This window comes from Macrobrachium rosenbergii, chromosome 20 (assembly GCF_040412425.1).
Source record: "Macrobrachium rosenbergii isolate ZJJX-2024 chromosome 20, ASM4041242v1, whole genome shotgun sequence".
Classification (NCBI taxonomy): Eukaryota; Metazoa; Arthropoda; class Malacostraca; order Decapoda; family Palaemonidae; genus Macrobrachium; species Macrobrachium rosenbergii.
In genome coordinates, this window is record NC_089760.1 from 19,725,001 (window position 1) to 19,744,163 (window position 19,163).

A 19,163-nucleotide genomic window follows, 5' to 3' on the forward strand; every position below is an offset into this window, starting at 1 on the left:
AGGAGGGAATGTAAGTGTTAGAATGGTTGACGTGGATGCAGTCAGTTTTATTATGCTCTCTCTCTCTCTCTCTCTCTCTCTCTCTCTCTCTCTCTCTCTCTCTCTCTCTTATTCTTAATGATCTAAGCTTCGAAAGGATACCCATCTTGTAGAAACTTAGACACTGTCTTTCTGTGCTGTAACAAGACCTCCCAGTTCATGGTACGGAACCATTTGAAAGTAATTTTCTACCAGCAATGGTTTCAACTTTACACATCTGAAGGCTGGAATACAGCAAATGTTAGCTTTTACATAAAGGTGATTTTAATTGAAGATACGGCTTGGTTAATCTGAGAGAGGTTCACTCGAATTTTGTAGAATGGCGAAGCAGGTAAACAGGAAAACCACACTTGTAAAAGCTTGAATCATTTTTTTTGTATATGCTAGTTAATTTTTTTTTTCGCTGGTACCTCATTGATGACAGCTTTGGAGGTGAAGTAGTTGCGACAGAGATATCTGTGACTCACTGGGTCCTTGACTGAGCGCAGTGTGCCTTGGATTGTGAGACGACCCTTTACTTGTTTCTGATGTACTAGGGACAAAAATGGTATACAGTTCTATAGTTGTTTTAATAACATATTTTTCATTATGTCCTATTTATTGGTTTTGAGGAAAACCAACACTGATCATTTTTTTTTTGAGGAATGTCTGCATTCACATAAAAGAGTCAGCATACTGTACATACCCACACATTTATATTTTTCTATATATATAGATAGATAGATAGATAGATAGATATATAGTATATATATGTGTGTTCGTTTATATTTGTTTGTGCAAGTGCTTAAATTCGTAGATACTCAGTTATGTGTATGATTATATAAAGGATGATAACCAGACAAGGCTAAATATATCTACAGTATACTGCAATCATGCAATATATTCCAATTTCATAACGAGAGAGTTTATGCAAGATCTTGATAACACTAGCAATATCGTTAGATTTTTATATAGATAGATATTTATATCGACAGATATTTATACCACGATGCGGCTATAAGAGTAGAACTCGTGCACCCTTTATAGAGATGACACTCAACGGGAATGCATTGGTGCGGGATTTTATGATCCACCGTTCCTCTGTGTTTGTTCCAGGCAGGCCGCATGTTCCTGCCCAAGTTTGTAGGATGTCTAAGGTGGGAAAATTATGTTTATTTGCCGTAAATAAATCTTTTCGCTCGAGTTGTGTTTGTTGGGAAAGTTTCTGTTTTTTTTTCGTTCATTTTACTTATGGTTTGCCATATTGTGTCTTTTTTTGTTTGTTATGTACTTAGTTTTAAGTGTAATCTTTTCACAGAGTAGTGTGCGTGTATGATTTGATTCGTTCTGATTACAGAAAAATGCACTTTTGTTGTTTGACTTTAGTGAATTCTGTAAATTCATGGTTCAGTTAAGGATCATTGCTGCCGAACTGAGTTTATGTGTGTGTGTGTCTGTGAGAGAGAGAGAGAGAGAGAGAGAGAGAGAGAGAGAGAGAGAGAGAGAGAGAGAGAGAGAGAGACCCTGTTTAGTACGGCAGGTGTTGAGCTGTCGAGCAGCTGCTTTGTGCATGTGTGTATGCCTGATATCTTTCGGTTAGTGGCAGTCTGCCGACGAGATAAAAGAGGATGATGGTACCCACAGAATCTGCATCATCAGGAATGATGACGTGTTGCTCGTTGTTGGATTTCTTTTGTAATTCGTGTTCTGCTACATGATTTATTTTCCATAGTATTCCATATAAGTTTCTCTGAAAGTTATATTATTAACTTGTCCGAAATTCGGTTATCATCAACATCATTGTCGCTGTTGTTAATTTGATCCCTTACATGAGGAGGAACATCTGTTGGGGATCATTTCTTTGTCGTTTCACTATAAAAAACTGAGTAGCGTTATCATCCTCTTTTTATATTTTTGACATAAATGTAACAAGGCGTGTATAAAAGTGGATCAGATCTTGGGGTTTATGGTAAAATAAGACTCCCTCATAACATCCTTCATAACTCTTCACAACACATTCGGACATTGTAATAAAATTTGTTGTGTTATCCGCCGTTTATTTGCCTTGTCTGCTTGCTTGCAGCTTTCAATAGCAAGACGTATGTTGTGTGTATGGCTGTTATTTGAGAGTTATTAAGCTCACCCTGGAGATCTTTGATCTTAATAAATGAAGGCAGTGGCACTCTCTAGGTCTTATTTAATAATTAGTGTCTCGGGCCACGAAAGATAGATAGGATTTTCGTCCTTAAAGCCCAGAAAGAGAGAGTAAAAGTTTATTGTGCATTGAGAGAAAAATCCAGTTTTGAACAACTGTAATTATATTCTTACCTTATAATGTTCGCGCTTGAATGAATGGTCAGGAGAAGAATTCAAGACCAGTTGCAGGATTTGGATTATAATTGTTGCAAATTATTATGTTCAAGAATACATTAATTTTACATCTGATAATTAACACGCACAAAACAAGGAAATCCTCTCTCTCTCTCTCTCTCTCTCTCTCTCTCTCTCTCTCTCTCTCTCTCTCTCTCTCTCTCTCTCTCTCTCTCGTTTCTTGTTTTATGTTTTGCTCTTCTCTCTCTCTCTGCCGTTTCATCTGTTTTATGTTTTGTACCTCTCTCTCTCTCTCTCTCTCTCTCATGTGCGCAGGGGATACAAATATTGTAAACAGCGTTTTGAAAGGGAAATGAAGTTGCGTCGTAAGCCTCTTCGGAAATTGAAAAAAAATCAGTTCCTCATGCTAATCTAATTATTTTAAATTATCATACCGCACATAAAGTACGGTTCATGTAGACCACGAGCATTGGAGTTATTTACCTAGTACTTATTTATTTATATATCAGCTTCATTACATATTCATGAGATTCGGTGAGTCTTCTGTTACTGTTTACTTTGCTGGAGTTACTTATTCATGAGAATCGACGAGTCTTGACCCGCTCTGAACTTCGAACTTCTTTATGCATCTTCCATAAATCCAGTCTTATGCAAGTGATTTTCATTCCAGTTCAACAGTCCTTTAGGATTCAATTTATCTTCCTTTATGATCTGGTCATTTAAATTCAGTTGAGGTTTTTCGTGTTCGTAAATGGAATGATTTTTTTTTTTGTTTTTTCTTAATTTGACATTTATGTATAATATATATTATATATATGTAATTATATATATATATAATGTGTGTGTGTCTGTATCGTATATATGTATATACATACATATATTACTAATATATGTGTGTATGTCAACATTTTTATTGTATATACATATGTATATGCATATATATATATATATATATATATATATATATGTGTGTGTGTGTGTGTGTGTGTGTGTGTGTGCATTTGTGATTATGTCTCGATAAATAGACAAAAACTCGGCGCCTCCTAATTTTCCTTTCATGTTAATCAGCTCAGTGGTGTGGTTAAACTAAGATATACTTAACCTCTCCTTCGAGCGCTAGTATATGTTTATATGCCACGGAACCATTGTAGGGTTGGATATAAATATGTATGTGTGTGTGTGTATTTGTATGTTTGGAGTTAAAAAAAAAACTAACGTTTTGCTTCGGCGATTATTTTGTGGGGGATTGACGCTGTGTACTTACCAGAAGTCCTGTAGAAAGAGCTCGCCGTGGTTTTCACGTTAACCGTGACGAATGACGGTAAAATGATACTCGGAAGAAATTTTCTCTCTCTCTCTCTCTCTCTCTCTCTCTCTCTCTCTCTCTCTCTCTCTCTCTCTCTCATGTAGATACCAGTTTGCAACGTATGCAGGAGCCAGCATATAATTTACCCACCTCTGGTTTGCTTCCTCGTTGTCATTCCTTTTTTTTCTCTCCTGGATTATACTTCCATACGTTAATGATGCGGGTCTCTTTACATATTCGGTTATTCCTATATTTCATGGAAAAGGAGAGAGAGAGAGAGAGAGAGAGAGAGAGAGAGAGAGAGAGAGAGAGCTTAAAGTCTTGCTCCACGGCGTATTACCTTCGTCATTTATTTTGGTAAAAGAGAGAGAGAGAGAGTCTGAAGTCTTAATCTACGGCGTATTACATTCGTCATTTTGGTAAAGGAGAGAGAGAGAGAGAGAGAGAGAGAGAGAGAGAGAGAGAGAGAGAGAGAGAGCTGTAGTCTTAATCTATGGTGTATTGCATTCATCATTTATTTTGTTAATGTTATTTATAAAGCCTGTTCAAGTGTCAGGCCATAATCGTATTGAATTGTGGCATAATGCTCAGTCATATGAAGTCGACACTCAAAGCTAATGACTTTCAAGACGAAGCCACCACTCGAATTAGAATAAGGTTGGGTATTTGCGCCTTGCGTTTTATTTGTTGTCATTGTTGTTGTTTCTTATAGTATCGTCTTAATACTACGTTTATCGTTCTCATGAAGTGGAATGTACAAGTTTTTGGCAATAATATCATTGCGAGTTTTAATTGTACTTGTATTGCATAGGTGGCAAAGTTCTCTGGAGGTTATACAAGTTTTTTCTTCATCCTTTATAGTTACATGCCCTAAATGAGTTAGTACGTTTTGCATATTAAATTGTTTATAAATACAAAGAGAATTGTGTCTCGGGAAGAGTATTTCACCAGAGAAGAATTGGCAATCCTTTTCTAACACTAAAAGGCCGGTGATGTTCATTTCATCCTTGATGTATGTTCATACTTATATGTTTACATGTCTCTATAAATTTATACACTCGAATTATAAAGGTTAATGCATAAAAATCTCATGTACACACACACACACACACACACACACACACACACATATATATATATATATATATATATATATATATATAAAATATTTCGTGTGTTTGCTTATATATGTATGTGTGTACAAGAGATGTATGTGTGTAGAGAGAGAGAGAGAGAGAGAGAGAGAGAGAGAGAGAGAGAGAGAGAGAGACTTTAGTACAAGTTCTGTTGATATAAACCGTAGCTGTTCCGGCAGCTTTCGAGAACTGGTTCGTTGGTCTGAAAAAGGTCTGACTCTTCTGCTACACCTGCGCACCTTACAGATATATATTGCTCCCTTCCCACCTGCGTTAATAAGCCTCTGCTCTCTCTCCCGCACCCCCATTTCCCCCTTTCCCCTGTGGCCCGTTCCTTTCATTTTCTCCTTCCATTGCTCTTGGCTTGCTTTTTTTTTATTTGCTATGGAAAGGCATCGAAAGTAGTAGTGTTTATATATGTGTATATATATATATACGTATGTGTGTATATATATATATATATATATATATATATATATATATATATATATATATATATATATATATATATATATACACGTATAATAAAAATATTTTATGTTTGTGAATGTACAGTGTATATATATATATATATATATATATATATATATATATATATATATATATATATATATATATATATATATATATATATATTATATATTATATTGTGTGTGTAATATATATTATATACTGTATATTAGCATATATACTGTACATTCACAAACATATAAAATCTTTTTGTTATACGTTTCTAGAAAGTAATACATACACACATTAACGGACATGGAAAAAGAACTGTATGGCTGACATCTCAAGTTCTGGTGGGTTGTTTTGTATTCTGTTAGAGGAGTAAGTAGCCGGGACTGAATACAATTACTTTATAAGGGTGAAATATTTTGAGGGTGACAGTCACAGCTCTTAATATCATTCAGCTAACTTTTCTTTTGTAAGGACTGATTTATGATCGTAGCCTTTGCAGAAGCTTCGACGACTTTGTGAATGAAATGAATTGCCTTCAAACGAGTCGATTTTGTTGAACTGTTTCTCGAATCTTTGTTGACGAAATGGTGTTTGATCGTGTCGTGAGAGGGACAGGCGAAAGACACCAGGGAGATGGTACTCATAAAGATGGGACACAGATAATGAGTGTGAGGACGTGACCTGGGAGATCACAGCCATTGACTCACACACACAGCTTTACTGGCTCGTCCTTTCATATTCAGCAGATTTGAGAATGTGGTTGCCACTCTTCCCAGTGTAATGGACCCGCTCTGGCCTGCTTCTTTCTTTCTCAGTTCCCTTGTGAAGAACGGCCCATATCCTGGGGTTACAAAATCAGAACATCTTTTAGCTCATGCTGCTGTTTCTACTGCTACCTCTGCTGCTGCTAATTGTTTGCAGAATCATTAAGCGTGGATTTTAGAGTATTCGCGATTTCCCCAGTGATTGTTGCAGCTGTTAGTGGTTTCTCTTATTAGCAGACGTCAGGCTTTGCCTGCAAATGCTGAACTGCTTTCCTTGTACAAACAGTCACGCTTGAGAAGCCTGGTAGGGGGTCGTCATAGGATATACATTGCATTTGTCGTAGAGTTGTGATGGCTCACATGTTATTATCAACCATTTTAAGCTCTCGTTAGGTTTCCATGACAAAAGATACTTCAGTCTCCAAGGAGAGCCATCAAGTCAGTTGACGACGTGTCTTCACGCGTTGCACTTTTCAGAATACGGTGTGTATCATATACCCGGTAAGCAATAGAAGTATATTTAGGTGTTTTTATGACTTTTACCCGATAACAGTGGCACATTTTGACTGCCATGTCAGGAAAAATGTACTTTTCCCATTTCATAATATATTTAGTTTACGTGGCATTGGAATAGAATATTATTTGGCGAATAGAAAGGAATGTGATATTTCAGTATCCTTAAGGAATCTTAAAGTTGGTAGATTTTCTCGGCACACGACGTTGGTGACTATATTTATAAAGATCTTGGTATGATTTTTGTCGAAATAAAAAAAAATCTGATAATCTTCTCAACTCGGAATGTTGATGACAAATAATGAAATGCAAAGCAGAATTTTATTTTAACCCCTTCAGTAACTTTTGAGATACATTGTTTACATACGGAAAGACAATCAAACATACACAAACAAACAGACAAACAAGCAAACACACGTGCAGACATAAGTATATACTCAGCCTCCATCCAAATTCGTTTTTGGAGGCAGTCGTGATTAACAAGCACAAGAAAAGGGTAAAGGTTACAAAGAATTTTATGTATAAAATAGTAGAAGACAAGAAAGCTTGAAGGAATTTCCTCTTAAAAATTGTGTTGGCCATTTTTTTAAGAGAATAAATATGAATGTGATGGTTTTCAAGTAATAATGTTTTATTGAATATAATTCGGGAGAGTTTTAAAGTAGCCTGGTTTATGCATACAAAATATGTGTGTGTATGTGTGTTTGTGTGTTTGCGGAGTAATGGAAAAGGAATATGATTAGAGTTTCGACTGACCGATACTTGTAACTGATGAAATGGTAATTGGTGATGGGGAAGAAAAGTAACAGTCTTGGGAAATAGTTTGAAAATGTTTTTGTGACGTTGTATTTGACAGGGGGTGTAAGCATAGTCATGTAGTCAAGACCAGAGTCCTGAATATCAATATGAATGAAAGAGCAGCGGAAGTGGTCGACTCCTTTGCGTGTGTTTTGGAGTAAATGATAAGGTTGATTGCAGGAGGAGAGAAAAGATGACTCTATTCATGGGTTCAGCAAGGAAGATAGCGGCTGGGGAAAAGGGTTGGAAAATCTAAGTTTGTATCGAAGCAGACGTTGGTTAGTCCATTCTTGTCTTTGGAACTGAGGTTAATAAAGTATGGGAATGAGAGAAAAATGTTACAGAGGTTGAAAGCGGAAGACGCAGAGATTCGACGATGTGGCGAGAAGTTTCACAAATGCAAGAAAATGGAAAAGGTTTTATATGGAGAAAAAATTATTTAATTTACAAATCTTTGGATGGAGGAGATTGAGAAGTTTTGACTAGTCAAAATGATGGAATGAAACAGATATAATCAAATGTATCCTAGTGCAAGATATCTCACATATATTTACACTGAATACTCATCATCAGCTCATAAAACCCCCTTGTAGTTATTCTGCCACTGCCCTCTATGTAAAAGGATAGTATATTTCCTCTGTTTCAAGACTTGAATTTAGTGATACCGCCGGGTTTGGGCTCTGATCTCGTGAGCATATAATTGGTCTCTCGGACATAGTGCGATATTGCAGTGACTTGTCCCTTACCTCTGCTCCTTATTAGCGACCTGCAAAAAACATCTTCCACGTCACCTATGTAGCACCCATAGGTTTTCTCCGCTTTCCTCCCAACCACTTCTGAATTTTCAACTTTTCACCAACCCTTCGTGCTCCACTCATTTCACGGAACCACACTAGCTCGGGTCACTGATCCAATCTTTCGCTTATGCTGAAAGCTGACCACTTGTTTTTTCATGTCTTCATTTTTCTTGTTCTCATTCATCTTGCTTCACATAGAAAATGCAGTACCATTTAACACAAAGTTTTAGTTTTTTCCAATTACATTTAACAGCTACAATTCTCTTCCTTAAAGAATAGTCGGGCCAATAATCCGCGCATTCCAGCTTTGGGTTTCATACACACCCTCTTGACTTCCAAATATCAGGTATAGATTTTTCTACCTTCTTGTTCCACCTTTTCTGAAATGCCTCTTTTCTCATCTTCGTACGTTGGATATACCACTAAATACCTTTACGGATCAGCCACTTCTGTACATCATCTGCTGTTCCATGCATAAAGAAAAGTCTCGGCCACGTACGATGCATGTTCTCTTGATTGCCGTTGTCCTACAGTTCTTGGGAAGATATTGTGATTTGAAACTAATGATTGTTATTGATGGTTATTTAGAAATTTTTGATGACGCTGTAGAAGACAGCTATGTGCGAAGTAATATACAAACGCTTCCTTACAGATGTATCTGCGGGGGAGTTTTAATTTAAATTTACATGTTGTGACATCTTAGAGTTGAAATTTCAGTTTTTAAGCATTTTTTCTTTGAATTTCCAAAGTGACACCAAAAGTAATCAGTGCATATTTCTGATATGAAGCTTAATAAAACATTGCATGGACTTGCGAATAAACCTGCAGTCCTGTTATATCAGTGACTATGATTATAATTGTTAGTGGTATTTTCTTTTTCAGTATTATTCATCTACGTTAAATTTTCTAACCTTAAATGACTGGTAAGAAAATTGTAAATGCACAAATAAGAATTATTTGTTGCTACACAAATTCAAACCTTCGTTCTTTATATAAGATTTAGCTTGCAAACGCGAGCTCAATCATGTGTGAAGAAATTCAGCTTTGTATTTTAGGAAAAAGACAAATTCTTTTAAAATTTTCCGTTTTAAGATCCCCCTCTTAAATTAATGTGTGGAAAATGCAACCCCGTCGTATTGAAAAATATCGGCAATTTAATGTGAACTTTGTATTTAATCCTTTTCTCTTATATAATAACAATATAATTCCACGTTCCTACATACAATTTTAATTCATATTTTCAACCAGCTGTTTTCCTTTCGTGCTGTTAAACCAGGCGTTTACATTTGCTAAATCCGTCGTTCCCCGCGGCACCTAATTCCCCCCATTGATGTGAGAGATGGTTTTTTCACGGCGGATTGATTCGAGGTCAGAGTTCGTTAAAGCGCTGTATATATCGACAGGCAGTTCAATACCGGTGTTGACATGGCCTTCGTTTTTCTCCGCCTCCTTCGTAACTGCCAGTGGCTTTGTTGGTCTGGAAGGCTGGGGCCGAAGGAACGAGGTCCAGAGGAAGTTTTGGGGGGATCCTGGTGCTTTCCTAACCTTTCCCTTCTGTCTCACATCCTGTCCTTTGGGTGATCCGTTCGTTGCACTGTGGTCTTGTTGTCTACACTTGTCTGTCAACTCTTCCACTCTATGCACTGCATTCATTTTTGTTTATTGTTTATGTTGCGTGGCGTCCATAGGACATGGTTTTTCTTAATTCTTTAGTTTCCTTCTCTTTCTTTCCCGCTCTACACACACACACACACACACATATAATATGTATATATATATATATATATATATATATATATATATATATATATATATATATATATATATATATATATGTATATATGTATGTTTATATATGTGTGTGTGTGTGTGTGTGTATATGTATGTTTATGTATCATTTTCTGACTCTTTTATTCAAAGGTATATAAATACTATGTTTTCATAATAATTCAAAGTAATAATTAAGTTCCCTGGATATGTAAGTTTAGGTTTACCTGATGGAAGCAAAGATTGTTCATGGCATGTTATTAATGTATGATTTTAGCAGAGAGGAGAAGATAAGTGCATATTAGCTCTTCAAGCCATATGTCTGATTGGACTCCGCTGTGGCCGTTTCTTTCCTTCAGTCAAGCTACGGTATTTTTTTTTCTTCTCGATTATTTGTGCGTCTTGTAACAGTTGGCCTATTAGCCGGTTTCTTTTTCTGGTGCTTCCCTGAGAACGAACCACTCTTTTTGCGTATTTGCAGTATTTGAATCATAGCACCTGGTTTCACGTCCTTTTGGGTTTCATCATACATAAAAAAAGGTTTATAATTAACGATTGTATCATGAATGGGTGTATCAAGCATTGTTTGGATTTAAGGTCTTCTGTTTTGAATCCTAAGTGGAATAGATAGTTGGAAGACTGAGAAATGAAGAGATTCCAGAGTTTGGTCAGAGACGTAGTACAGCATATATGTATGTGTGTGTGTGTATATATACTGTATATATATATGTATATATATATATATATATATATATATATATATATATATATATATATATATATATATATATGTGTGTGTGTGTGTGTGTGTGTGTGTGTGTGTGTGTGTGTGTGTGTGTGTGCTGTGTGTATTTAGAGAGAGATATATATATATATATATATATATATATATATATATATATATATATATATATATATATATATATATATAGAGAGAGAGAGAGAGAGAGAGAGAGAGAGAGAGAGAGAGAGAGAGAGAGAGAGAGAGAGAGAGAGAATGAATGTGTGTTTGCAAAATATGTACTTGCTATAGTATGCATGTAAGAGGGTGAGAGCAGTGGCCCAGGAAGTCATTTTTTGTTTGTGTGACAGTCTAGGTATTGTTTTCAGTTTATGACCCATGCGTTGTTAGTGACGTATTGACAGGACGCTCTGCGGAATATCCTCCAGAGAAATGGGACACGATGATTCGGCATGAATGGCCTCGTAGAAAGCTTCAATAAGAAAAGAAAGAAAGAAAGAAAGGGACCAAGCAGGCTTAACCAAGTGGTTATTACTTAGCCCCATTAAGAGATTCCCATACACATTGCTTGGCCTGTTTTTAAGACGTTACAAAAAAAACTATTGCATAGACCTTTAAGGCATTGTGAGAGTTATTACTTAACCACGTGTATTAGTTACCTGTATGATACAGAATTGTAAGATATACTGTTTGAGTTTCTTTTCAAACGCGTATAGCTTTACTCCAAAGCTTTGTCCCCCGTAGAGGGGTAGTACCGTCAATGCACCTCACGTGGTGTTCTGTAGGCATTACTTGAGGTTGTTTGCACCGTCCCTTCGGCCCCTAGCTGCAACCTCTTTCATTCCTTTTACTGTACTTCCATCCATATTCTCTTTCTTCCATCTTGCTATCCACCCTCTCCTGACAACTGTTTCATAGTGCAACTGCTTTGAAGTTTTCTTCCTGTTACACGTTTAAAACCTTTCTACCGTCAATTCCATTTCAGCCTCTGGCCAAAATTCTATATTCCATTCCAAAGCTGTGCCATGTATTGTAACATCTCCCGCAGAAATGCTCAATACTCAAACTGTGGTGTCCTTCCTGTTTCCGGTTAGGGAATCAAGTGATAGATGGTGATATGTATCCAAAATGAAAAGCACTGCTGGTCTTATTGAGTTTCAGAACGAATGGAGAAATGCCAGTGACAAATGACTCTAGTCACATATCCCCGTATCGACAGTGTTGTGATGAAAGAGAGAGGGCCATGGAAACGTAGGAATACGACTAAAACACCTTTTCGTATAGCGTCATTTATCTCTCGTAACCATCCATAGGTTATGCCACATTTACAGGGGTATGACTGTATTTTGTGATTTATGAGTCTTCTCTGTCGTGTAAAGACAGATATTGGTCTTTGATACCCACTACATTTTAAATTTCGAACGTTACACCCGTCCGTGTCCGGAGTTGTACGTTCAGTTTTGGTTTGAGGGTTTTAATTCAGTGAAAGGAGAGAGTTCGTTAAAATGATTTTAGTCCATTTCGTATGGATTAGAATTTAATTATATATATAATTATATATATATATATATATATATAATATATATATTTATAATATAAATGTATATATATGAAAATATAAAAGTAGAATTAGAAAGTAAGAACCATGAATCAATTCAGGGAATGTAAATGCGTGCATACATACATACACTATATAATATATATATTATATAGACATACATATACATATAAATGTATTATATATATGTATGTATGTATGTATATATATATATATATATATATATATATATATATATATATATATATATATATATATTCTTCTTCTTCTTTTAACGTGCTTTTATTCCCATTTTTGTATATAATATATATTGATGCCTTCTTTTTAAGGACTTTCTGATTTGGCTTTTGGGAATATGTAAATGTGGTCTCGAAAATGTCCTGCCTGATTTCGCTTAGTTCCCCGGTACGTTTTATTCATGTCCTCATACCCGACCCAGCCCTTTCTTCCCAGCCAGTGGTAAAGAAATTGCGCATTTATGGCGAGTTATCCTGACGTGTTGTTTGTTATGTTTTTACGAGAGGTGTTGTAGTGGCTTTGTTTTGTGTGTGTACAAGTGGCATCCATTTGCTTTTAAGCAGCACCTATCCGTTGATTACATTGTAATCCCTGGATGTCTACACGGATAGCACCAGTGTCTGCCTCTCTGATCAGCCGGTTGCTATATTATATATATATATATTTATATAAATATATATATGGAAAACATATATAGGCGTATATATATATATATATATCTGCGACCAATTTAGTATGTCAATGAATACTTGATTTTGCGAATATGTAAATGGCTATAAGGAAAATGTCATGTCGTAGATTTACGTAGAATTAGTTCCACAAGCAAGTCCATTATGAAACTTGTCCTCATAGACAGTTTTTTTCGGTAGTCCAGTGGTAAAGAAACTTTTTCATTTTCTTTGCAGTTATCCCGACGCGTTGAGGACCTCGAACGAGAGCTGGGATCCCTGAGGGACGCCCACCAGGAACAAGTGGCCCTTCTTCAGGATCAGCACCGTCAGCAGTTGTTGGCTCTGAGAGGGCAACATCACCAGAAAGGTCAGTCGGGCTGACATTTGGACGCCTGTTTCAAATCGCTTGGAAAACAGCAGGCGTTATTTCTCTCTCTCTCTCTCTCTCTCTCTCTCTCTCTCTCTCTCTCTCTCTCTCTCTCTCTTACATTCTTTTATATGGCTTATTCTCTCTCTCTCTACATTCTTTTCGAAATATATGGCTTATCTCTCTCTCTCTCTCTCTCTCTCTTCTCTCTTATTCTCTCTCTCTCTCTCTCTCTCTCTCTCTCTCTCTCTCTCTCTCTCTTTTCTTTTTCGAAATATATGGCTTATTCTCTCTCTCTCTCTCTCTCTCTCTCTCTCTCTCTCTCTCTCTCTCTCTCTCTCTTACATTCTTTTCGGAATATATGGCTTATTCTCTCTCTCTCTCTCTCTCTCTCTCTCTCTCTCTCTCTCTCTCTCTCTCTCTCTCTCTCTGTGTGTGTGTGTGTGTGTGTGTGTGTGAAATGCTACCATGTCAGTAAAATGAGCACATTTTTGGTAATTGTCTGTGTAGTATTACTGTATTTAACAAGTTGATTTTTATTATTGCCACTGAAAAAACTTACCTACAAAAATAATTGCAAGTGCGCACACAATATATACATACATAATTATATGTGTGTACGTATGTGTATGCTGAGCTAAGGTTATATGACGGTACTCAGTATATTCCTAACGTCAGTACGTATGCATTTATTTTATTTGTACTCTCCAGAGTTTCTAGGTTACACATGCAAACACCCATCCACGCACACAAACTCACATCCAGTGTATACATCAGTGACTGTACATATGTGGCTGTTTCTGTTCGTTTATGACGGCCGAATCAGTTCCCCAGCAGGTTTCCCCATTTATACGTGAGGGCGGACAAGTGTTTTAACTCGTTCGTTGCCCCTTATTTGGCCAGTTTCCTCCCTGTGTGAATTTCCCTATAAGGTCAGAAGGGTGTTCCGTAATTCTTGTGTATGGACTGAATGTAGAATATAAAGAATCTCTGGAGTTTCTTGTCTAATATTTTATAAATGAACGTTTTAAGTGATAATAAGTGTCCAGTAAGCTGAATAAGAATCTCGAGTTATGAAGCTAAAACTCATTGTTCAAGCATAAACTTTTTTGTCATAAATGTCCTTTCGTATATATCCTTTATTTTATAGTAATGAAATATTGGAGATTTGCCACTGGCTGAGAGCTGTAATTCTGACTTTTTTTTTTTTTGCTTGAACATGACTAATGCTTAGAGCTATCTGTGTTTCATAGGGAAAGCAAGTTCAGGTGTGCCAGCGACACACACCAACTGTGTAAAAGCGCACTCACCATTCAGGGCTACCAATCTCACACCACTCTCCAGCTAAAGTCTGCATGTTTGATTGATTGTTGATGATGATTTTCATAAACGTGGCATCTTATCTGACATTGTTTATGAGTTCTTGACATATTATGAATAATGAAACGTCATGCATGTTAGTTTGATCAATACTTAATTTGCTAGAATCAAGTCAACTTTCAGCTATCAGGTATATTACTCACACATAAACATATATGTGTGTGTATGTGTGTATATGTGCATATATTTTTTCTGTGTTGTCTATATTTATGTATATGGGTATTTATGTAATTTTAACCTTTTTAAGAACTATAAAAGCATGGTACAGTGAAGACTAAAAATAAAACAAAATGAAGACGTGAATGTGTCCCATTTCGGGTGGTATCTATAACTATTGAAAAGTAAAAGGAGCTTCAGCTTTACCAGATCTAAAGCTTAAGCGATCAAATCACATGGGGTCCACCAGGTTATGGGTTAGCCCCAATGATTTAAAATGATTTTAAATGAGATATAAAAGATACGGCCCTCAGATAACTCAAATAAATAAATTCATGTTATTATCCATAATTAAACAGTTTCAGGCATCTGCCCTTTGAAATCACATGTTAATAATATAAACAATTTTTGATGAACCCCCACGTTATACTTTAGGTGGTGTTATTCTTATGGGTGAAAGTGGCTGTATTTTGATAGGTGTTTCATGCCGGTTGGTGGTGGTCATTTTTCCTTAAGGACAGGCTTTTCACCGTGAACCTCACATGGACAAGGTGTAGCAACAGCCGTTCAAGTGAATGAGTTAACTTCTACATATATCTTAGAGAACAGTTTCCTCTGAAGTCAAAAACTTCTACATATATTTTTGAGGATAGTTTCCTCTGAAATTTTTTATTTGAAAACAATAAATTATCAACGTTTCCTCAGTAAATTATCATTATATTGATAACATATTTTGAACAGTACTATTTTTTTTAGACGTATTAGCCTAGCCATACTGTTAGAAGTGGCAGAGATTTAAAATCAAATCCCGCCCCTAGGATGTTATTTACTTGCCCAAAGCTATGAGAGACAACTGTCATTTTGAATATTGATACGGGGCCAGTGGTACGAGAAGCTAGGATCACCCTAGACATTGGCATGTCTAAACAGGAGGTTACCTTTTAGCTGATGTTATTACAATCACACAAATATACACAAATCACGTAAAACCTACTTGATCCATTAAACAACTTAGAATAATTTAAATATAACTAATGCTATTTAGTCGTAACAGATAATAGTACTGAACATTATTTTTTGTTCTGTTATTGTCTCCTGCAAACACTGACTTTGGCTTCTATCCTTTGTAACAGATGGTACTAAATCTTCCGAGTCGTCATCAGCCCTGGAGGAGGCAAGTACTCAAATACTACTTTACTTGAGAGTTGTAGTTGTGTAGTTTTTATTGTCAGCGATAATGCCCGTGATATAAATACACACACACACATATGTGTGTGTGTTGTTTATAAAATTCTGACTTACATCGGGATCGAACTCCGGTCTCTGAAATGAAAAGCTAGGACGCTACCAATTGGTAGCCCTGGCCTGTCATTTTAGAGACCGGGATTGATACTGATATGAATCAGAAATTTGTTTCTGAAACACGTGTTCATGTGTGCATTAAATTTGTTTCTATGGAAACACGTGTTCATATGTGCATATATATATAGTATATATATATATATATATATATATATATATATATATATATATATATATATATATATATATATATATATATATATATATAAACAAAGGCACGTTACGTTGAATGCCGCCTTTTAAGCCACTTCCTTTATGACTCAAAATTATATCTATATATACGTTATGTGTATATATTATGTATTAGATATGAAATAGTTGTGTATGCTTGCTTTTTAAAAAGCGTCACCCTTTTGACAAAATCGTTTTAGAATAAATGTACACATGTTATATAGCCTTAGCCTCATGTGTTTGCCACCTCTTGGGACTTGGATGGTGGGGGACGCAGGCGCACTTGCAGAGTGAGTAAGAACGGTTGTCGCAAGTGTTCCTCGCAGCTGCGTCAGGTGTTGGTCCGAACTTGTTTGTAACCCCCTCCCCATTTTCTCTCTCTCTCTCTCTCTCTCTCTCTCTCTCTCTCTCTCTCTCTCTCTCTCTCTCTCTTATTTATAAGTGATTTACGGGTTTCCTGCCTTCTCTACTTGTGCCGTAGTATGAAAGCACATCATATTAATTATTATCCTTGCGTTTTCTTGCAGGTTTTCACTGTAAATAGGTAGACGGCTTTTGTTTTAATGATTTTTCAAATTGCTTTTAGGTTTATCCCACAGACTATGTGACATTTATTATGGGACGAATTTATTTTCGATATTATACTGCGCAAATGAGCAACAGATGTGTACATGTGAGCTTATGAACATTAATGTTTGTTAGTTGAGTTATTTGGTTGTAACGTGGATTCTAGTTGGACTTGATTTCCTCAGAACTCTAATGGAAATGTTTTTTTATCGTAATCTTCAGTCCACCAAGCCTGATGTTTTTCATGTGCCTTCAGCAGATTTTTAAAAACTCATCAGGCGTTCTTCAGTTGACATTAGGAAGCCTTTTATTTTCTAAAACTGTATTTTCATTGCTTTCTGTCAATTTCTATTCTTGCTGCTAACCTCATCCTGTCTTGTGAGTCTTTTTGTACTGTTACAGAATTTTGATCGTATATTCTCATGAACCGTAGATATTCGGGAAGTGCCTGAAACGTTTCAATTTGATGGAATTAATTGATGAACTTTTAGCAATACAATGATTTGAAGTCATGAACGGTTTCTGTGAGTGAAGCATTTTTTTTTTAGGTGTTTGTTACGTCGGAAATAGACTTTGACACCCACGTCACTTTGTCGGCCAGCTGTGCCATTGTGTTTAGTTGATTATAAAGTCAGAAGTCATTAAGTATATGTGCATTTGATCATTCTGAGCCGTTATGGCAGTTATTATTGAAGTAGGTATGGCGCTTATAAATCGTTGAAGGTTGCGAATATAATTTTTTTTTTTTTTAAATTAGCGTTTCGATTCCTTGATAGATAGATGGTATCATAATAACAGGTCTGGAGGATAAACCCGTAAACTTGTCGATAAATATTTTTTGAAATTATGTATCAACGCCGTACAATCAGTCTTTATATTCATCTGAAGAAACATTTTTTTGTTTCGAATAGATTCTCAAAACTTTTAAACTTTTGAGAATCTGTATAGAAACACCAATTGAGCCAAGACTCCGGAGGGGAAAATGAAAGCATTCGGTAACTATTATAACCCTTGACGGGCCATGATGGAACTGAGTTATTATTGGCGTTCTTAGCTTACCGTAAGATTGATGACCGACCAATTCACGATAGATTGAGCTTGCACAAAATGTTCGTGAAACTTCTGCCTCTTTGCCAGAGCCACCAAGATGATAGTGAATGGCGGCGACCCCTACCAGGCAGTCAAAAATAGTTTCACTAATATAATACGGCCTTAACGCGACCTTTAGTCACGGTAATCAGCGAACGTAGTCGACGTCAGTGTGACCGCGTCTTGTTTCTAGATGAATATAAATGGACTAACGCGTGGTTTACTTCGGAGCGTGATGTGGAAGTTGAGAGGCAGTGGATGACGTCAGTTGACGTCCTACATTAAGTAGTGAAGGATGAAGTTTAGATTAAAATATAGGAGGTAAGAAAGCAATTAGAAAATGTGTGTGTGTGCGCGCGTAAGAGAGAGAGAGAGAGAGAGAGAGAGAGAGAGAGAGAGAGAGAGAGAGAGAGAGAGAGAGAGATAATGAAGAAATTCGGGAATGAACTCATATAAATGGGAAAACGTAATTCAGAGGAATATAATTGAATTCATTAGAAAAGTTCATTAGGGCGGTTTCGAAAACTTGGTTTATCTCACTGTTTTGAGTTTTGTGTACAAGAAGAATACTTGTATAAGATAAAATATGTGGCTTCGAGGAACGAGAAAACAGTGGAATCATTCGAAAGTAAGTGATCACAAATTTGTGATGCTAAACGTGTTGCTTAAAACAAGCTGCTGTTGTTTTGAATGGCAAAGTCTATCATTACAGACCCTCTCATTTTGTGTTGTGTGTCGGGAGCAACTGGAATCGTTACCTCAGCGTCATTGTTTACTGTTAACTGATTGAAAGAAGTTTTCAGTGAAATAGTTAAAAATGCTGATGAAGACCTCCTTTTATTTTTATGTTCATTGATTTCATGAATCACGGATGGTTATTTAGTGATAGTTATCGAATGCATGACTGAGTAGGCTTCCCACACTACTTATACGTGTATATACAGTATATATATGCATGTGTATATATATATATATATATATTTATATATATATATATATATATATATATATATATATATATATATATATATATATATAATATTCATACATACATGTGTGTATGTGTTTCTGTATATATGTTTGTTTACGCATGTATTTACGTATACATTTTTGTATACATGAAGGAAATACTCCTATAAAAAGGGAAGGGAGAACGAAAGAGCATTTCCGTGTTCATTGCATCTATTTTT

General features: G+C 36.1%; 1 protein-coding gene across 1 annotated transcript in view; it reads left to right on the top strand.

Moving 5' to 3' along the window:
- Positions 1-19,163, top strand: part of LOC136848906 (thyroid receptor-interacting protein 11-like) — a 181,952-nt gene that overhangs the window by 86,212 nt on the left and 76,577 nt on the right. Inside the window, exons 5-6 of the mRNA XM_067121729.1 lie at positions 13,116-13,248; positions 15,918-15,958. Of these exons, the coding sequence (XP_066977830.1) occupies positions 13,116-13,248; positions 15,918-15,958 (174 nt within the window). The remainder of the gene's footprint in view (positions 1-13,115; positions 13,249-15,917; positions 15,959-19,163) is intronic.